The 22,864-nt window shown below is 39.5% G+C and overlaps 1 protein-coding gene across 1 annotated transcript in view; it reads right to left on the bottom strand.

Moving 5' to 3' along the window:
- The window catches only part of col9a2 (procollagen, type IX, alpha 2), a 153,213-nt gene that overhangs the window by 14,491 nt on the left and 115,858 nt on the right, over positions 1-22,864 (bottom strand). Inside the window, exons 3-12 of the mRNA XM_074613367.1 lie at positions 10,179-10,557; positions 8,893-8,967; positions 7,285-7,320; positions 7,111-7,173; positions 4,984-5,037; positions 4,719-4,754; positions 2,198-2,221; positions 2,019-2,072; positions 1,861-1,914; positions 80-130 (exon numbers count right to left, since the gene is read on the bottom strand). Of these exons, the coding sequence (XP_074469468.1) occupies positions 80-130; positions 1,861-1,914; positions 2,019-2,072; positions 2,198-2,221; positions 4,719-4,754; positions 4,984-5,037; positions 7,111-7,173; positions 7,285-7,320; positions 8,893-8,967; positions 10,179-10,250 (519 nt within the window). The 5' untranslated portion in view covers positions 10,251-10,557. The remainder of the gene's footprint in view (positions 1-79; positions 131-1,860; positions 1,915-2,018; positions 2,073-2,197; positions 2,222-4,718; positions 4,755-4,983; positions 5,038-7,110; positions 7,174-7,284; positions 7,321-8,892; positions 8,968-10,178; positions 10,558-22,864) is intronic.

The following is a 22,864-nucleotide window of genomic DNA, read 5'->3' as shown; positions in this document are numbered from 1 at the left end:
GAGGAAAAGAAAACATATGGATTATGAAAAAGTGATGTCAAAACAGATCTGTAAGAAAGTGTATGTCATTAAATCTTACCTGGAAGTCTGCACTTCCCTCTTCTCCACCAATAAACTTCCCCGGAGGACCCTAGATGGATGGATAGAGAGGTAGAGATGGATGAAGGAAGTCACCTGGTCACAGTTGCTTCGGCTCCCATGAGCTGAGCCAGCACACTATCTTTCTCTCTATCTATCTATTCCTCCCTCCATCTTTTCCTTCTCTCTGTTTATAGATTGAGTTAGGAAGCAAAGTATCTGTACAGGGGCTGATGTATTCCTGCTACAGTCAGATGAGACAGCCCACTGATCTAATGGGGGTTTATTTACCCTAGGACAGCACTAAAGCTAAACAAATACACTCCCTGGGACGGGAACATCACTCTCAATGAAGACACACCCCTTCCTTGGAACCACTCAGAGAGATGCACACAGGAGACGGCATACACCGCTGGAAAATAGATTTGAAAGTGTACTGCTCAAAACTGTTTATGGCGTTTCAGCACTCGCTGTCTGTTGGAACCTGTACGAGCAGCAGGCAGCTGTGTTAGCTGCTTCGGTATCACACAGTGCACTCTAAAAAGCATGTTAATTGTTGCTGGTTTTTGCAGAACAGAGCACACTTCAACGTAGGATTAGTAGATGCAATTTTGAGTTCGTCTTTGCTTTACTTTTACACTGTGATCCCATTCAATAATGTAAGTTAACGGCTATTAGATTGATGTAACTACATGCTTGATTGAGCACTTCTTCTGGTAGCTCTTTTATCTATTTTACAGCTGATGTCACCAAGCTCACTGAAAAAAACTCTTCAGATATGAAATGATTTAATGTGACATCATTTCTGTGGATGAAGTTTGAGTTTATCCAAGTGGCACAGTTTTATTCATCAGTTTTATCCATCAGCCAAAAAGATATGTTACATGCCGGCCGATACGACATGAAATTACAGCAAAGATATGCCGAAGATTATGTTTAAAGTATCACTTTTAACGTAATCTTTGGCATAATGTGTTACATTACAGCACAGATATGCCAAAAATGACATTTAAAGTCACTTTAAAGGTAATCTTTTGCATATCCTGTGCTGTAATTTAAATCTATAAATACATAAATTATAAATAAACTAATAAAATAAAACATTTAAAAATAATAAATATAATATAAAATAATACATAATACATAATATAAACATAACATAATATAAAAAAATATATATAAATATACATTTTATAAACAGTAGCATAGTTTGTCCACCAGCGGGGAATTACAAGTTTATTTTTATTAAAAAAATTAAGGGATCTTTATCAAAATTGTGTATGTTATGTATTTATGTTTTTAAAAAAAGCCGCCAATTTATGGTTTTCAGATTTCATAAACTCTTAAATATCGATATCAGTGTTGTTATTGCTATTGTTGCTGATGCTAATTACCCAGTTCTTTTTATAACCCATCCAACTGTGTTGAGTTTCAAAACATGATTAGTGAGCTAGGAGGATATTATTGGGTGTGATGTATCTACAGTATAATCCATGCACCCTAAAAAGATTGTGAGCTTAGATTTATAGAGGGTGGACAAAATAACAGGGTACAGTATAATGCCATACATGGGGTAGTTTAAGTTTTTCTTGGATTGTGTTGCATGTTGTTATTGTAATGCGCTCTATGAACAGAGGATGATCCTGTTATTTCATCCCCTCCACTTCAACAAACTGATACTCAATAGCACTCCAACCTATTGATGTCAGGTTTTTCCAAAAGGCATTTTACCACCAACATCAGAGAGATGGGAGATGGATAAGATATTTCCTGGACACTTACTGGTTTGCCAGGAGGTCCAGGAAGTCCTGAAGGTCCAGCTGATCCCACAATACCCTAAAAACGGAACAAATAAGCTGTGAATAAGAATGTATAAGCCTTTTTTATGAGATGTTTATAAGTCATGAAGGCAGTATAATAAAGTGAATCTGGTGTCCTACCTTTGGTCCAGATGTTCCAATTTCACCTGGAAGACCAACTGGCCCTGCAGCGCCCTAGACAGAGAGAGACACAGAGCAAAAAAAAAACAATGCCTACCAGCAGTAACACAATGATTCCCAACACCTCAAAGCCATTAAGTGATAAAGGCATCAAGTGTTACACCATGTGAGCTACTTACAGCCAGTCCTGGAAGGCCGGGTCCCTGCGTGGACACAAACGGGTGAGGGGGTTAAACTACTGTATGACAAGTGGAACCAATCCGTCAAAGTATCAATTAACATTTGCAAAAAGCCAATTAATAACGGCGGCAGTAATTCAGTGATGCTTGTGTACAGTGTCAGAGTGCAGCGTCAACAGTGCTCCAGAAGAACAAAGACAACAGAACACAATCAGTTTGTGTTTGCTGTGTCTTCTGCTTGGAATTAATTATAAACAAAGTAATTAAGTAAGTAAGCCTTCTCGGAGGAAGAACAGCCCACAGGGCTCCTCACTCCTGTCGGAGGCAGCTGGGTGTACGAGAACAGCCCTCAGACAGGACGCCTGTTAATGCTAAACAAGGGATTTAACTAATAGTGTTGCATTCAAGCATGACATTGGATGACTCTGAACTTAATGTCTGAATATATAGGATGATGCTTGATAGATGGACACGGAGCACCACCTAGTGGTATTAGACTGTGTTACAGATGGTGTTGCTGGTATATTGGCTTTGTATTTAATGATTATATGGTCCATAAAATGCGGATCGTTGATGGCACCTTTCTTCTTTATTAAGGACGGTGTAAAAATGAGGCTCATATCGGCTGTAGACGGCATATGCCACATCTGGGTAAACTAAATACAAAAAGGGGGCACAGCTGGTCAGGCATTCAGGCATGAAGAAAAAGGGACTCGGGAGGTTGCCTTATGAAACCAGCTGGGTTACAATATGTTTGTTAGGAAACCGACTAGGCATTAAACAATGTCTAATTCAGCCCGTCATAACTCATTTTCATAAGTACTTATGACAGCCTTATGAGATGTTATCTAATTAGTCACAATGTACCTTACATGTATATAATTATTTACTCAAGTACAATTTTGAGGTAATTGTATTGCAGTGAAAATTTCCATTTTTTGCCACTTGACTACATTTCAGATTGAAATATTGAACTTTTTACCCCACTAGATGTATCTCGCAATTACAATTTACTTTTCAGATTTTATACAAAAAAAACAAAACAAATGAGTTTATAAAATATACAATGCATTACAAATTAAACCTGTGGTTCCCCAACCTTTTTGGCTTGTTACCACTTAAATAAAAGCAGTGTCTAGTTGGAGCTCTTTGTCACGTTTTAGGGCGCTTTCACAAGCCGCAGTCCGTTTGGGCGAGTCAGAATCAGAGGGATATTGATACTTTTGGTTCATTTTTAGTTTAGTTTGGTTCTCTTTTACAGTGTGCAAATTAGAGCTAATGAATAAGGAGAGAATTTATCTTTTTCGTCTCGAGAGCTGCTACTTCTATATAGGAATAGCAGACTTTGAAATATTGCTGTCAAAGTTGTTTGACAGCAAGCATCAAGCAAACATCAGTCAGTCCTCTCCCACTTATCTTAACCTGTCATTTACCTGTGTCCATCATGTCAACAAATGCCCACACAAACAGCCTGTGTTTTGGTCCGCACCAGGGGTTGAACTGCACCAGAGTTTGATTAAAACAGACTAAATGTTGTGAAAGCGCCCTTAGAGTTGTTGGCAGTTGCATCAAACAGAGACTACTACTACTCTTAACTTCTCAAATGGTTTTGTTTAAATAAATGTTAAATGTTCAGTGCCCAGAAATGCTAAATTATCAACTATTTCACAGAAAAGCAAATATTAGAAAAATGTCCAAATATAATTTTGCAAAGCAGAACATTGTTTTCTTCTTCTGACACCCAGTAGATCATCTTGTGAGCCGACCCGACGCCCAGGTTGGGAACCACTGAACTAAACTAACTGTATATAGAGTAGTTAAAACTAGCGTCACCTCGACCAGCTACAACAGTAAAATGCTACTTATGCATTGATAGATCAGTAACATCTAATAAATGTAACATTATTACATTACATTAATAACATGTCACTCAAACAGCACTTTTTTCAGTACCTTTGACACTTTTTAATACGATGTGCTGACATTGTTCTAATGGTACTTTTACTTAAAGGAGCAGTATGTAGGATCTGGCAGTATCTAGCAGTGAGGTTGCAGATTGCGGGTGCCAAGCTAGTAGAAGAAGCTACGGTGGCTGACGCAAAAAAACACGTAAGAACCTCTCTAGAGCCAGTTGTTGTAAGAGTAGCATAGGTCAGTTGGAGCAGAGTCGGTGCTTAGAGAGTGTGTGTACAAGGGAAGTGAGTGGTGAAGCAAGAGAGAGAGAACACGGCGTCGACTGGAGCGAGTAACGTATATACAGTATAAACGGGCTCATTCTAAGTTAACGAAAAACACAATGATTCTTATTTTCAGATGATTATACACTTAGGAAAACATACTTATTAATATTATATTTAATTTCTGCTAATAGAGCCCCGCTAACAAACTGGTCCTTTAAGCAAAGAATCAGAGTAATTTTCCACCACATACAGTATAAGATATTTATTAAAAACACATTCGATATTCACTAATCATACTTTATGGTAGCAAAAAGGTGATAGACAATAAATAGTTTACTTACAGGAGGTCCAGGTTCTCCAGTTGGTCCAGATTGACCCTACAGACAACAACAATATAACTTTAGTAGTGAAATGCCAGGATCTTACACAAATGGATTGAGGACAAAATACTCAAATAATTATTCTTTTGTAAGCAGGGCTTAATTGTCATGCTCATCATCACTATGACAAGATGATGGGAACATGAGCCAGAAATATGAAAGTTTAGGTTTTTCCACAGAAACTGCATTTGTTGTTTTGTTTTCAGGTGGAGGTTTAAACACTTGCCTTCGGCCCAGCGCTCCCAATAGGACCTCGATCACCCTTTGCTCCAATCAAACCCTGGAGACGGACAGAAAGACATGTTGACAGGCCGATATGCTACACATATACGTATATATAGAGGTCAAAATAGTGAGGAAGGAAAAACATTGAAGAAGTTGAATAGGAAATGATCAGTTAGCACACTGTGTTTTTCTCAGGCTACATGGGACCTGGATTCACCTTACAATGGGGCTAATCACACATTTGATCGAAGCCGACACCGTTCTTGCAAGTAATTAGGAAACAAACCCGAGATCGAGATTCCAGGGCGGATTACTGGATAAATCTCTGAGGAATGCATGTTAGTATGTGTGTGTATGTGTGTGTGTGTGATTCTGTTAGCATGTGACCGAGAGGCATTGACACTCAATTCACCTCCAACCGAGACTGAAGCTGCACCACAATTAAAGCAATATGAGGTAAATCAATGAGGAGCCCCAAAGCTATAAGATCATTTTAAACTCCTCCAACTCCTCCTTTGCTAGAGATTTAATAGAAATCAGTAAGGGATAATGGGTTTGACATACATTATATTAACCTCATCAGGTAGGAAATTCCTCATAATTTGTCCACAAAGCTTTTCATTCAGTCCCGCAGAGCACATTTCAATGACTGAAATGGCGACATAAGCTTTAATTACTAAATCCCTGTGTTGACAATAAACCAATACATCAGAGAAAATTAGGAGCTAGCACATAGAGGGAACTTCTGAATGCTTTAATTTGAAAATAACTCAGCAAATGTACAGTAGCTTTATGTAGCTAAATTACCTTAGTTTAATTATAGATCTTTTTAATTGGAAAAAATAAGCAGTGAGACATAAAATGCTTTGCCAATGATACATTTTTGATGACCTTTTTAATAAACTAAATTTGTTATGCCCACCTTACTGACTTTATAAAGACTTAAAGGTACTCTATGGAGTTTTTATTGTAAATAATTTTGTTTACATTCAACATTTCACATCAAAACCCATTGTTGCATTCTTATCATTTAGGGCATGGTCACACATGCGCAAATTCAGGCGAGGTTTCGAACTGAATGTTCTCCAAAGCTGTACTCCACCCAAATGCGAATGTTTTTTCACCCCTTCCCTCGCATAGAATGGGAGTGTGACAGTGCCTTTATGAAACATTTTCTACCTCATAAAGCATTTGCAAAGCCAAATCTACCGAAAAATGGAGTAAGTGGACTTTGGAGTTTTAATTGTTTTGACAAACTACCACTTTCAAGTCCTAAATGTGCCGTGGTTGAAATCATAACAGTCAGTAAGCTCACATGTAAACAGTTCCTCTTAATGACAACTGAGGAAACTTCATTGGTGATGAGGACTGTGTGACACTATCGAAAGCTCAGGAAAATAGTACTATAAGTGGACCTTGAGTTGGGGATATTCTGTCAAATCTGTCAAAGCGAACTAAATTTGAGGAAGAAAAAAAAAACACCTCTCTAGTCATTACATCAATCCAAACTCATGCTGTATATGTGCGTCGTCATGCAGGTACAGGTGCAACTAGTGATAAAAACAACACAGGGACCCTCTCATCAAAGTACTACAGGGTACCTTTAAAAGTTTGGTGTTATTATCTTTTAACATTGTTCTGCTTTTCATTGTCATATTATTCATGGTGACCTACACTGACCCATTGCACAGCATCCCTTTAATTTGATGTTGATGAAGTATCCTAAAAAAGGGCTTCACTATTTTTCTTGCAGATTCGACTTTTACTATAGTAATAACTTGTGGCTCCAAACATCCTTAGAGACATTCAATTTAAAAAAAAAAAAAGATATTTGTCTGTTTTTTCATAACAACTTCTGTTAAATCCTGTTTCATTTACACTGTTGCTGGATCTCGCTATTCCTGTGGGATTGTTTTTTTTCGCATTTGTTTGCTCAAAGTTTTTTTCTTTTTCCTCTTTTTAAGCTGATTTCACATTAAGCCTCTCAGAATGTTTCTTTAGGAAAACAGTTTTTAATTTAATTAGCATTTTCAAAGCCATTTTTTCCCTCTTTCTTGCAGTCATTGCAGTCTCTCACTCTCTCTCTCTACTCAAACACACAACAAATACCAACAGACAGTTTACTTACATCAATGCCGTTCTCTCCTGCTGCTCCATCGGGACCTGAATCTCCCGGCTCTCCCTTTAGTCCCTACAATAAAAAAACACACAATTGTCGCAAACAAAAGTCTGGATAAATCGTTTCAACGTTTTAAAGTTGTGGTTTTATAAAAATGTGACAAACAGTCCAGTACAAACTTACTGGTGAACCAGGGGGCCCAGGTGGTCCTTTTTCTCCCTGCAGAGAGACAGAGAGGAGATGTTAACCTTTTTGATATGGTATTTGTTCATGTAACAGAGCATGGGAATGGGGCATATAACGTGGCCTTTTAAACCTCATTCATAAAACTCTTTAATTTTGCTCATATCTGTGTCAATCCATCACCACAATGTCCTTCATCACTGATACATCTGACAGCGACAGCTGCTATTAAGCATTGTCACAGGTTTTCTCACAAAAATAAATTAGGCACCTTTAACTAAAGTGAATCAAAGTTTGTCTTGACTGTTTTTGTGGCATTGTTTAGTATTGTTTTGTCTGTTAGACTGACATGTTATGTTGCCATCTTGGCATTGCAAAAGAGGTTCTTCGAGGCAGAGCTACAAGTTCCAAATCTCAACCAGTGAGTATGTTGCTGTATCATTAAAAATTGCATGTCTACAGATGGGAACCATTTGCACCAATAAAACAAGCATATTGTGTCCATTACTCAATAGAAATTCTGATATGATTATGACACCCAGCATTATTATTATTATTATTGTTAATATTATTATTTTAAGTTGAAGCACTTACTGAAAGTCAGCTTTAGACAGGTAAAATGTCTGTATTTATTAGGACTATGTTCTTGCTACTGTTCATTTTTTTTTTCGGAACGCTTTTAAGATCAATTGCTTGACAAGTATAAATGCTGTCAAGTTGAGTCCTAATGCAATTTGAGTAAAAATTACCCTCTGTTTAAAACTATATAAGAGGTGTTAACATGATTCAAATTGAAATGGGTTTCTGTTTATCATTATGAAATAGGTCTGGCGTATTTAGGTTGAAAAGTCTTATAATACAAATAGTTCCAATGGCATCAAAGAGTAAGAGGGGGGTCCTTAGAAAAAGTGTTTCCCCTATTAGGAGAACCTCTGGTGTAAACAACCTTTAGATGAAGTCTAGTAAGTGTTTCTACTAAGACTGGATTCTCCATCAAGTTAACATCCCACCTTTCCTGTGGCCCACTAGGGGAAAGCCATAGTGTAGAAAGTGGAGGGCAGGCTACGCCTTCCAGTTTGGACCAGGTAACAACAATGCTCTTTTTCTTTCCAGTGGTAGGTGTTAATATACTAACTGCATAAATGCATATTCATATTATGAAGGTAATGAAGTAAAGGTTAAGATCACAGACTTGCTTTAATAGTTCAAATACATTAGCTGGTCTAAACTAATCAAATATCTAATCACATCTGATTCTGGATCATGGAACAAACCGCGGGGCTTTACAGGCCGTTTGTGTCCTGCTCCACTAGCCCAGCAGCCTCCACTTCCAACATAATTATACAGCCCATGTGTATTTAACCCTGAGAATATCTCAAATGTATCACATTACTGTGACACAAACTCAGGATTGAGGTAAAGGTCCCCTTCTCAAAGACCCCTCTCTCTGCTGGGAACAGAGCTCTTTTGTGCCGCTGTGTTTTCATTGGCAGTGCCCTCTGCTGGTAAGACTCCAGTACTGCAGAGCAGCACATGGTTTGGTATTTCTCCAGCACAATGATGGTCTTTGTGACAAACCTGCTGGGGCAAACCTGTGTGGATACTCACATCAATGCCATCTGATCCAGGGGTGCCAGATGGGCCTGCTGGGCCGGCCTGGCCCTGAGGTCCAGGTGGACCCCTCTGAAACACAGGCAGAAAGACATTTTAAACAACAGGAAATCCCAATGAATTCTCATAGTACTGTGCAAATATTACAACAATATTATAAACTGTAAAACCCTGTATCAGCAGGAATATCATGGTGACACTTAAAGAGGTAGTACGAGTACATTAAAAAGTTAAAAAATGTATATAAATAACACATAAATTAATAAATAGTAAAACAATTTCAATGAACTTGTCATGTGATGAAGGATAGACCTATATCAAATTGGTCAATTCAAGGCAGGTTACTGCAATTTGTCCATTGTAATTAAAGTATCACAAGAAAAACACCAAAAAAAGGAACCAAAATATGGAAACATTGGATAATATTGAATAAAATTGGTGTAGGAGACGGGTAAAAACAAAGGGATGAGGAGGAATGTGGAAGGAGGGGTCATGAGACTGGCACTGTTTACCCCTACAACCCCCACCTCACACCTCATCAACCCCCCCCCATACCAATATCTCCTCAGCCTGCCTTGAATATCATCTCAGTGGATCAGTCAGTCCATCAGGTGATAAAAGTCATTTTTAAATCCAACTTTGAATTCTTCAACTGTTCAAATGTGTAAAATGTAAAATGAATAATCCTTAAGAGTGAACACTGTCAGACGTCCAGTAGATAACACGTAGGTGTCTGTTTGAATAGGGGCTTTCAAGCTCAGCAGACAAAGTTAGTGTGTGTGATGTGTGTGTGTGTGTGTGTGTGTTTGTACGTGTGTCAATGCCGACTGATATCCATCTCTGCCATGGCCATGACAAAAAATATTCAATGTTTTCTTCCATTCTCTGAATAATAAAAATCTTTAAGGCCCGAAAAAAGGGAACCCAGGTGCTGCCTTCAACAGTATCTCCTCAGTTACATCTTGAAAAGAGATAAGAGTCCACACACGATAAGGATGATAATCCACAGAAGATAGTCCGGTTTCATTTTGTCTCCACAGCAGAAAAAAAACATTTCAAGCTCTCTCTCTTTTACATGCATGCTATGAAGCCAGATGATCACCACAAATAGACCTGCATTGGTTCAAACCTCCAGCATTTTGATCACTTTAACCAGCACACAGACAACCAAGACATCCAGCACCCGCCGGCCCTTTCTAGGGGCCCTTAACCCCACTGAACCCCCAGAATAAAAGGAGCTAAGCCTGAAGCAGAGCACGTCTCAACCTCCCCTCTCCACTCACCACTTGGGCCAGAGCCAGGCACAAGGTCTGCAGTATCACCCAGGTCTTCAGCAAGGCCGAGAGAGCAGCCATCGTCCCTCTCCCCTGTCTGTCTCTCCTTGGTTCACCAAATCCTCTCTTCTCTCTCCTCTTTCCGCTCCCTTACTCCTCTCTCCAGGCCGGCACCGAGCGAAAACTGGTGGAGCAAAGCTGTCCGAGAGGCAAGAGAGGGGGGGTGAGGGGTGGATGGGGGGTGCGCTATGTGCACAGCCCCGAAAAAAATCCACTCAGCAGGAAGGAGTAGAGCTGAGGGTGGAGAGGGGATGGATGAGGAGGGGTGGTGGAGGTTGAGAGGGAAGAGGACAGAGAGAGAGGTGTAATCCTGCCCCACAGCCGGCCTCTGAAAGCAGAAGAAGAAAAATACACCCATCAACAGTGTGGAAAACACACACACACACACACACACACACACCTATATATAGTTACACACAGTATATCAAAAGACCTCAGGTTTTCTCAGTAGATTTGGGGCAGGAGGAAACTCTGAATATTTCCTCAATGGGAAACTTCTGTGATTGGTTGATTTCTGAACAATTTGCATATTTCTCTGCAGAGTTCTGAAGTCAATTGGGCTGAGCAGCTAAAAGGCTCCTCCCAAAGCTGTGGGAAGAAGTGGACCAATGTATGAAACCTGTGTAAAAACACCTAAACACAGGCCTTTTGAACAACTTTCTGCCTTTGCTTCAGTCTCTTTCTGCAAATGTGTTGCTACATTGTTGTTGTTTTTTTTTCTTACCTCGAGGCTCTTGTTTGCATGGTGGTGTAAATATATCCAAACAAGGGATATACTGTATCGATACCGGATCGGATGTCGGTGACAATGGGGCCGATCTATTCAATTCTATGTTTGTATACTTTACATACTGGAATTTTAATCCCTGTTTAAGTTTTGACCGACTTGTTGCTGCATTAAAAGGTTTACACTTGATTTGTAATTCCTGTTAATTTGGAAGATTTTTTTACCAAGTTGCTGGCGTACGATGTATTATTTTAATAATAAATAACAATTCAGTGGATGCATATCTATGTATTTATTTGTTAAATTGTGTTTTACAAAGTTAGAAAAGCAATGTTTAAGTCAAGCCTGATGTTGCCTTACACATAAAGGAATGATCCCAGTAACTTCGAGGCCACAGTGAGGCATACAGCTCATTTATTAAACACTGGTATTAGATCGGTACTCGGTATCGGCCCAGGTATCGGGATTGTAAAAGTCGGATCTGTGCATCCCTAATCCAAACATTTCCCATGTGAGCTGCACAGACTAGAAGAAGCAGAAAGCTCCTTGGAGGAAATAGAATATAATGTACATTAAAGGGATTTAATCAGGATGGAGGATGAGAAGGATGGGCAGGAGTCAACAAATGACGTGACTGTCAGCTGTAGACATAAAGGCATAAGTAAGGGAAAGCAAATAATATACCTAATCAACAACTCCCTCTTTAAGTTTTGAAGAAACTCATTTTGAGTCATTTACTGCCATCTAGTGGTCATTTTAATAAGAGCAGGTTAGTTCCCACAGTAATCCAAAGTGGCCTTCTGAGGCTGAATAAACAAAACTCATGGAAATGTGAAAAAAAGACATCATAGTGACCCCTATTGTATACACCTTACATTACACCACACACACAGCAATCAGCTCTGTGTCCACTAGATGGCAGCAGATACACATTAACAGATACCAGTCTGCAGACTGCTACAGTATGGAGGCCTCCACTGCTCCAACTGGGGATAATACATGTGTTCTCCACAGGGATGATAAAGACAGCACTAAGGATGCTGAGGAGAGATGCATTTATCTGCAAAGTGAGATGTATTGCACACAACGGGGAATCTCAACAGACCCCATTAAATACATTAGGAAACCGGCTCAGTGGTGGCTTCCGTACTGCATTTGTTTTGCACATTTTCCACTTACACTGCATTTATCTCACTCTTAACTCAAAATTGTTATTGCCCTTTTTCATACTTTGTCCAAAATGATTAAATATGAACTATTGCCTGGTGAACACTCATATTTTTAATAGAGGTAAATAGTCATTAAGTTGAATAATTCAAATTAAATATGCAGAAACATGGTCTAGTTTTGAGCTGTTCTGTGTATAATTAATCTATTTTTGCACTTTTTTACAACAACCTCAACATCGGTTATCTTAGCAAAGAGTTTTTTGCACACACAAGGAGTTAAAGCTGTTGGTTTGTTTGAAAGTAAAGAAATGCAAAAGTATTTGACATAATGACACCTTAGAATATAAAGCAATACATTAAAGTCAATCTTTTTTTGTTTAAAATAGAGTAATTGGTTTAACTAACTTCTAAAGCCATGATGATAATGTATGAGACTATAAACTGTAGGTAGCAGTATCCAAAAAATAGTGCACAAAATCTGTATTTTGCAGGGGACCACGAGCAGGCACTGTTAATGATCTTCTAATTCATCATGCTCTAGTGAAGCGTGAAGTCTTTTGCCTGAATGCCACTTCTCCTACAAGTATGTTTCAAAAGTCACAATGTCAGCAAAGTTCTGCAAAGCCAAATGACAAAATACTATTTTCTTGTAATCCTTATGAGTCACTTCCTTTAAGCAGTTGAGAAATTGCAACATCAAGGCAGAGCTCGGTTTAGACCTCATTAACCCTTCGATGCGCTATGAAAGTGATCAAAGAAATATATATAAAAAAAAAATGACTGATACATGGATTTTAAAGCTTCAAAAACTAGCAAGGACATTCTCTTTATAAAATTATTCCAAAAATGTCATCTTTACTATTACTAGTGCAGTGCCCGTTCTGAGCTTTAGAGGTGCTGGTAAGTGCATTTTCTTAACTTCGGACAGAGTCAGGCTAACTGTTTCTGAATGTGTTCAGTCTGTATGCTGAACTAAACTAAGCTAAGCGGTTTACGCTTGCCTCTCATATTGAGCAGACATTTCCTCCTGCCTCCTGTCTTTTTGCTAAGTTAATCTAACCATCTGCTGGTTGTAACTTTTATATTTAGCGTGTATAGATACGAGAGTGGCGTCAATCTTCAAAATCAAATTCTCGGCAAGGAAGTAAATATTTCCCAAAATGTTAAGCTATGGCTTCAAACAATCTACCAGGTCACCTTCAGTGAACGTAAGCTAACAAACAGTCTGTCAGGCATCTTACTGAGCCTGGCTCACTACTAGTGCTACTCTGCTGTTGAAAAAAATATGCCACAGCGAACCGATTCTTATTTGAATTTCAGGGAAATGGAGAGATCAAATGCATGGAAATGCATCTACATACACAAAAAAACGGCTGTGCCGATCTTCTCACGGGTGGAAACTGAAAAAGAATCATCATCCAGTTGTTGTCTTTCTCATTATAAACGATTCCCCAGCCTCCTCAAAACTTTGAAAACAGACAAGGAAAACATTGGCCTCTCCCGATTCTCTCAGTCGCCTCTCAATCTCTCTCTCCGTCTCTTTATCCCCCCGCTCATGTTTAAACTCTCAGGAGGAAATGACTTAACTGTTACTTTTTCTAAATGAAAGCAATCACATCTTGTTTTTTCGCGAGCTGATAGCATACCTATCAGCTTATCGGGAGATGCATGAGGCAACATGCCACCCGCATTTCAACCGATAACTGATCATCACACGTCCTCCTCCTCGTATACCACCCAGTTATTACCCGGCCCTCCACACAAACGCACCAAACAAACAGAGCACACACACACACACACATACAGATGTGTGCTCATGCATTTAAGCAGTGCCTTAATTGAAATGTTATGAGTGACCGGGGAGGTTTTTGGTTTCTGTGCTGGTATTCGGCTCTCTCTGGCTCCCACTTTTTCCTGAGAAAAAGATCTGTTTCACACAGACAAGGCTGTGTCCATTCCCCTCTCTAATAAGACGCCTGAGAGAAGGGGGGAGAATTGAAGGCATCATTAAAGTCTGACGCAAAGGCAGGAAGACACACACACACACACGCCCACCGCACAATGATGACAGACAGGGTAAATATTATTCTTGAGTGCAGGTGTGAGGAGTAGCGGCGAAGTGATAACAGAGGAGGCCATTAACGGCCCGGCAGGAGGTTGAGGCCGACCCCGAGGCCAGAGTACAGTGTCAGGTCCTCCATTGAAAAAAAAGGCATAGTTTACAGTCCGAGCAAGAGGGGAGGAGAGGTACACACTGACAGGCGGAGGATATACAGGCGGAGGATATTAGCCTGTCTGGTATGAAACACATTCATTAGGGTAGTTTCGTGGTTATTTCTCTCGATGTGAAAATCGCTCCAGTCATTCAGTCAGTTTTGAGGATAAAGCGTCTTTGACATGTAAAATTATTGGGGAATTCAGCAGATGAAGACATTTTGTGGTTGCGATTTGCTTGTCCATCATGACGCTAACAGTTCATTTGAGGGTGTGTGTGTGTGTATGACGTGTGCGACGGAGATAAATGTTCACACATGCCGTCGGACTTTCCTTCCTCTTCGTTCAATGACTTCGAAACCCTAAGAGAGTTAAAAAATCATCACCTATTGCACAAAAAAAACACTTTCAAAGCATTCATCTTGAAGTGCATTTAAAAAAAGTCGGTGAGTTTTTTTACAGATCCGCCTGGACAGCGAGCCAGCCGCTTACTGACTTGAACCTGATGTAGTGGCGAGACCCAGCTGCACGGTGACAACTGGCCCAGAGTCGCAGGCTGACAAAGCGATGACTGCTGCTGGGGATTTAAAAATCACACCGCTTAGCAGCCACTGACCCCAGTCTGAGCTAGGTGAGGTGTTTCTAAGCAACAAAAGCACGGCAACACACATCTCATGTCGGACCAAAGCCCAGAGCTGTGCTCCACCACCACCATCAAAGAAAAGGGATGAGGGGGGGGGGGAGAGAGAGGCAGCAGATTGTTGCTATCGCTTTAATGTGTTTGCACTGGCTAACACCTAACGGATATTTCATACTCTTGACATTATTATGGTAGCTAGATACACTATTATAGTTGTTTCCCAGCCTCGCCCCCTTGAATTTGATTTAACTTTTCGGGCGATGAAATGCTGTTTTCAGCAAACATAACATGGTGAACTATGTCGGCCCCGTGGAGGTGGTCTGGCATGAAGCTATGCGGTCTTTAAATCCTATTTGAGCTTTTAGTGTGAGATTTCCAAACTTGAAATGTCATAAATAACAAACAGTAAATCCAAGTTATCACAATATATGCCTTACAGATGTGAAGTGGAAACAGGCAGATTATGTCTAAGTAGTGTTTTCAGGCTTTTTCAGGGCTTATGCTGCCACGTGTTCTACATTTTGAGCAGATACACTCTTATATATGGCACTTAAAGGAGTAGTGTCGATATTTTGGGAATTTGGCTACACTTATTCACTTTATTGGCATGAGGAGATTGATACCAATCTCATGTCTGTATGCTAAAGCTAGAGCTAGAAGATGGTTAGCTTATCTTAAAGACTGGAAGCCGGCGGAAACTGCTAGCCTGGATTTCATCAAGCGGTTAGAACTTCCACCAACCAACACCTCTAAAGCTATTTAATTTACATATTTAGAAGTGCTGGTAGGTGCAATTTTGATATTTGGATAGAGCTAAGCTATTACTTACTTTGTAATAATTATTTTCATACCACCTATTTTATGTTACAAACAGTTTCAGGAATGTCACTTAATCTGTTTTTCTTCTTTTTTTTAAAGAAAAGGTTTTCAGAGACATTGTTTCCAGCATTCTCGTGACTTTTAAAGAACGTATGCCTCACTGTGTGGAAATGACTGGAATCATTCTTTTTATGTGTAAGACAACATCAGGCTTGACTTAAACATTGCTTTCCTAAATACATAGATTTAAAATGACTGAATTGTTATTTATTATTAAAATAATAAATCGTACCCCAGCAACTTGGTAAAAAAAATTTAACAGGAATTACAGTTCAAGTGTAAAAATGTTTAATGCGGCAACAAATTGGTCAAACAACCTTAAACTTCAAATTCCAGTATATAATGTAGAAAGTATATAAACATAGAATTTAATTGAACAAATCAGCCCCATAGTAACCGATACCCGATCCAGCTATTTGAGTCAGTATCGGCTTGATATCCAATCCGGTAAGATAAGATAAGATATTCCGTTATTAGTTCCGCAGTGGGGAAATTTGCAGTGTACAGCAGCAAAGGGGATAGTGCAAAAAACAAGATGCATCAGCTAACACGGTAAAAAAAAAAGAGCTAAACAAAGTGTAACAAAATATGAACCATTTAAATAGAAGGAAGTATAAAAATAGGAGTAGTATATACAGTATCGGTACGGTATCTGTACAGTACATCCCTAAGAAATACTGGAGCATTGTGACCCTGGGAGGAAATCAGAGAAATTGGGAGTGCTGGCAAGTATGATTACAGCAAAATAATGCCTCCTATCCTTTCATGGCCCTGAATTTGAAATGTTAAAAAAAGTATCAGCCATTTTTCCATTCCTTACAAATATGTGCTGTCACTCTCTTGTAGAGAAGCCAAACTCAGTATGCTAACCTTTACTCCCCCTCTGCCCTGTTCAAGCATAACAGAACACTAACACCCTGCTGATTGCCGTCTGCACTGTTTTCTGCACACAGCCAAAAACAAGAATAAGCTGGGGGCGTTTTTGGACCTGCAGTACCCCCTCCTCTAGAAAAAAAAAATGAGTGAAAAATGTTGTGTGTGTTAGTCTGACAACCGCACAGCACAGAAAAACTGTCATCGCATTGACAGAATGCAAAATAAATCATTATAAATCCACAATGGAGTGCTGGCCAATATCGCCTCAAAAAGCAGTGAACCCGAAATGAGCTAAGACAACCAAACAATGGTTGTGAACAAGTCCAGATCTGTGTCCCCCTGGGTGATCCAAAAGAATGACTTAAAAGGGATACACCAGGTTTCAGCTGGATCTGCTCAGTTTCAAATATATGTATGTGGGACAGGAAGGGTGCATTGTCCAGGCTGGATGTTATCCCACAAAGCTGTGTGTCTTTCTTCAAAGTCAGGATGACATTTGATAGGTTTTATCTTTATAGTCAGCGATAACATACAAAAGCTATTTGAATTACGTAATTAATTCCTCACTTAGTATGATGATGAACGTGATGTTACTGTGGCGAAGTGGTGCCGTGACATAACGGGAGACAGGACAATTTCATGCAGGCTCGCTCTAATCAACCCCATTTCCTGCATTTAGGCGCTGAGGAGGTCTTCACACAGTGAGATGACATGTTTTCACAAGTGCACATTGCAATTGTCAATGTAGTTCTCTGTCCCTTTTTCTCATACACACAGAATCACATACAGCACATTGAAACAGACATTAGAAATATCACTATAAAGCAAGGAATCTCTATCTGTCTGTCTTTCTGTGTGTCCTTTGAGAAATCGAGAACCGTTCGTTCAATCTACTTCAAACTTAGCGGGTGTATTGCTAGGGACCCCCGTGGAGTGCTTTGTCGAATTTGGTGCTATTTGGACTTCGCTACATGTTCCATATTAATAAACTTTGGACAAACAAGCGAACGCTGCGCTGATCAACAGTGGGGACGGGGCTCTGGGGCTCTGTAGACGAAGACGAGCACGTCGTCTGCGAACGGGTAGACCGAGACTCATTGACGGCATTTCAGTTTTGCTGTCGGACGCCGGATATACTAACGTTACAACCGAACTCTTCTTCACTTCCCCGAAGTCAACGAGCTTGACACTGCTGCAAGCAGCACTTCCTTTGGGTCAAGGACACACTCTGAACTGGCACTGCACTAGTACAATAAATGCACAGATACGTTTTACAAAGTGAAAACGTTTTAAAGCAAAGGTTGAAATGAGAACATGAAGAGAAGAAAAGAGGCGTTAAATGAAGGCAAAAAACTGTGCGCTTTAGATGTGACTGCTTCTAAAATTGAACATGCCAGACATTTTAATGAATTGCTTAAAGCTGCACTAATCAATGGTTTTATATAAACCATGGCCGAAATGACTATGTGTTATATAAAAAAGTGTTGCTGTAGTTGACAAACCCAAAAAAATTTAGCTCACTGTTTTGGTTTTATGACAGAAAACTTTTGGTTCATGTCTCACCGCCCTCATTGCCAGCTGTTTTCAGTAAAAAAGCTCTGATAAACCCACTTTACGCTACCTGCCCACCACAAAACAGCAGACAGACAGACACAAGCCTGAGAGATAATGAGATAAAACAAAGCATATTTGCATATTCTGTCAGAGAAAGAGGAGGAAGATATATAAAACAGCTCTTTCCTGTATATCCTGTTCAATCCTATCCACGGGGGTCAGAGATGGGCTGTCCACATTTGACCACACACACACACACACACACACACACACACACACACACACACACACAAATAGAAAATAAATTTGATTTGAAATGGAAAGTCTTGTGAAACTAAGCTGTCTATTTTAATCCATGCTTTATTTCTGTCTCATATAGCGTGCCTTGAGGATCATTTACCAGTATAATAGATGATAAACTTAAGACTCAATTTATGCATTAGTTATAAAACACAAAGTTGTTAAATGGCAAAAGACGTATCATAATCACTGCGTTACATCTGGATGGTATGCACAAATGGATTGTTAACAATGCCACATTTAAACTGTTAAAGAGAACTGTAATTAAATCTAACGCCTGCTGTGACATTCCAGCATCAGCTCTGAATTGGATTACATGAAGAATAAAAGCAGAACAAGATTCATGTTTTACTAGCTCTTATTCATATTCTAGCATTCATCCTCTATTTGTCATATACGTACTTAAGAACAAATTAGTCCAAGATGGTCCAGGTAATCACTCAAATGTACGAGTGAATAATTCTACAAAACAGAAACATGTCCAGCTGGCTCCTGAGCCTGCAGTGGCAGATATAAGTCTATATATCATGAGGTGAATTAAAAGACATACAGAACAGTCCCCCACAGCCTTAATATTTCAGATAAATGTTAAAGTTGCAATATTTTCATATCAACTTTGAGTAATGCGAAAGTGAATACTCAGTGACGAACCCACAGAGAATTACCCCCAGATTTTGCATTTCCTCTCAGCTCTATGAAGCGTTTTAGCATCTTTCAGCTCATTGTTTTGGTTTCACGGCCACGAAAATTGTACAGTTTTGTTTCATTCGGACTGCCCTCATCAATCTCATTTACAGCCATTTTCAATGAAAAATCAACTGTACACTTCCTGCCCAGCACCAAACAGGCAAAGTTAACGCTTAGCTGGTGAACATAGTGGAACATATAGCTGCTAAAAAGCCAGATTATTTCCCTCAGGAGGTGGTGGGGACCAAAAGCAGAGCTAAAAGAAGAGTGAATTCTTGACTTACATTGGCGTGAAAAGTCATAATGTTTTACAGCTAAGTGGCCCAAAAAATGTGAAGGTTTAAGTTAACAGTTAAGTGGAATTATACACATTTAGAAAAACAGTATGACAGATTTTAAATACATCATAACACAAAATAAAAGTAGAAAAAAATTAAATGACATCTCTGTAATTATCTATTGCATTGATGGAAGCCAATCCATCAGTCTAAAGGCCTTTGCACACCAAATACGTGTTTTTCGTCCAAAACTGTCAAACATAAAAAAAAAAAAAAAAAAAAATACAACCTCACATTGTGTCAATTACGTTTACACACAGACTCCAAAACTTTCGTCCATCATTCAAATTTTTGGAACAGGTTCAATATTCTGCATCTGCATCCGTTAAAAGAGATTTGTTACACTACCCAGAAACACTGTTTGCGCAAACATCATCCAAAATGGCATCTGATAAACATTTACTTCATCTCCCAGCACAAATCACGTTACGATGAAGAAATAAAATAATACAGAGATTCAGATTTTAAAGATCGATTGTGGCAGGTGATTGCAAAACAGCTTGGAATAGGGGATGGTTGCATAACAAAGGATGTACGAAAGATTGGACAGCAGTGATTGTCCTCTAGGCAGCTAAACGATAGCTTCTTGCTAATGTTAGGACTAGTGCTATCCATTGCATCCACGTAATTAATTTAGCTTTGTAAAGCATTGCGATTTATCGCAACAAATAGAATAATAAAATGCTTCGGACTCAGTGTGCAAGGTTTCTGTGCGTAACATTTTTTTATTGGATGACTGATTACAAAAAATCACACATGGAAAATACGGACTTGGTGTGCAAAGTCCTAAAAAAGTCCGAACACAAAGCCAATTACAACACAGATTTTATAAGTCTAATTCAGTGAATGCGTGTTGCACTTGGCTTTATTTGGATTATATGATATTGTAAATGTCAGCACTGTTTTTTTTGTTCCATGTAACGTTTATACTGGGTTCTGTTTTTGTTATCTGTCTGTAATCAACAGGACACGAAGCCTACATGCGTGTAGACATGTAAGACAAGCCTGCCAACGGCCTACAGTCTCCATTAGGCCAGAATAAAGGACAGAAGGTTCTGATTTAGTCATCTGGACTTGCTACAACTACTCCGGTGTGTTCGGTCCAACTTATAAATTAGAAATGATTATGTTGTAATGTATGATTTAAAGCACTACTGACAAATAGGGCACAGTTGGAAACCATCACGCTCAATAATAAAATATTGTGTATCAAACCATTAAAAGCCCCTATCCGCACACATTTACAGACGCACCCGGTTAAACACACACTAATTCACCTTCAGACTTTCGGTTATTCACATTACCCTTGCTGACATTTAATTTCTAAGTAGAAAGCATTAAACTGGTTAATAACCAACATTCCCCAAACAACACACGCACAAGCACATTCGGGCTCTTGAGTAACACCAGATGCTCCACGACAGGCTTTGTTTCAAGCAGTATTTAAGTTTCGATGCTGACTTTTCTTGCGGTGCGTGGTGATGAAAGCTAGCAATGGGTTATTTCAGGCGAGACGTAACGTGATTTTTGTTCTTACTTCACACGATCGCACCATATTGTAAAGTAATAAGAAAGAATAACAAGAGCTAGTGTTTAATTTTGAGAATCAGTGTTGGATGGAGGATCATAGTGAGCCAGGATGAGCATATGGCTCGCTGTAACTCCTCTGTTTTCCAGGTTTCTATGAAATAGACCAGCTGTAACATTCCCATCATCTCCTCCTTCTCTCCTCGCCCCAGACTCCACTGCGGAGGATTCTCATCTCATCCCTCAGGCTGATCTTGTACGATAAGAAAACCCCAGCCTACTCTACGGCTTTATGTCCTCTTATACCCCCGACTAAAATTCTTCCCTCTTTGGACTCTGTGAACTCTCTCCATTCTTACTTGTCTTCATTTTGCGTTATCTTTGACCATTTCCCCTTTTCTGTCTCCTGTCCAGCTTCATCCATCTCTTTATCTTCCAGTCTTTCATTCCCTTGTCATTCCTCCCTCTTCTCCCAATAACACGCAACCTTCAGAGCTCTCGCGGTACGTATTTGTCACTGACATTTTGGTGAGTTGCCGTACCTGTTCCTCTCAAACTGCATGATTGATTGAAACCCTCTGTGGCCAGTGATCCATATCGCTGACAACATTCATCTGAACTCGATACTTCCTCCATATAAAGACCCGGGTGGCCTGGCGTGCAGGACACTGTGGTAGATAACATGTTCCTGTAATATCTTATATTTAAACATCACACTGAGCTGCATAATAGATGGAACATTTAATAAAAATGTGTATAACATAGAAAAAGTGCTTTCTAAATTTAAAAAGCGGGGAAAAAAATTTGGAATAAAGGTAAAAATGAGATACAAGGGTAGGGCATATAAATACCACAGTATTACATGAACATTTCGCAAGTCATGAGTATGCATTGTAGCCTTTCCGCGTGTCATTTGTATGCTGCACAAATGACCGCAGTTAAGTTTAGGCAAGAAAACCACTTAGTTAGGGTAAGGAAAATGCAGTTTGGCTTAAAATAGGTACGTAAACTAAGTAAAATTGGTACGGAAACAACTACAGAAAACACGTCACATGCCACCATAAGTGGTCTTTTGCACTTTTTATACTACGTCACTACTGTAGCTCTTACCATAGCATTTATACACGGATGCTTTGCATTGCAGTCAGTGCAGGATACATGTCATACAAATGACACAGAAATCAGGAAAGGCGTACTTATTGCACGCTAAACACCTTGCACATTATTGTGGCATTTATACACCTTTTCGTGCGCACTGGCTGGGTACCTGATACCTTTAAGGTATTGGCCCTATAGAGCTTGATCAGATTATTCGACTATTTGGTTATTTGTTCGTTGAGTAGGTATTCGGTTTTCAATTTTGGGATTCGGGTATTCATTTTGTTTTTTTATCCCCATTTCTTAAATGCTTCTTATCCAATAACAAAAAAATACAAACAACAATACTGTAGAATGATAGAATCCTTAAAAATGAATGCCTTCCATTAAACCGAAAGACACGTTTTAAAGCTCTATGCCGTCCATCTCAGCCGAGAATGGAGAAATGTCCGGCCGAGTCCTTCCCGAGTCACGTCATGGAGACGAACCAAGCTTGAGCCCTTGCCGCCGTTGTTTAAGTTGGAAGCTTCGAATATTAGCTGTCGATTACTACCAAAGCCTTGGAGCCCAAAAAATGGTATTCGGGGCAGCCCTAATCGTCCCAGTACCAATAGTATCCAGTCAAA

The sequence above is a fragment of the Sebastes fasciatus genome, chromosome 17, assembly GCF_043250625.1.
Source record: "Sebastes fasciatus isolate fSebFas1 chromosome 17, fSebFas1.pri, whole genome shotgun sequence".
Lineage (NCBI taxonomy): Eukaryota > Metazoa > Chordata > Actinopteri > Perciformes > Sebastidae > Sebastes > Sebastes fasciatus.
This window is presented reverse-complemented; position numbering and strand designations above follow the sequence as displayed.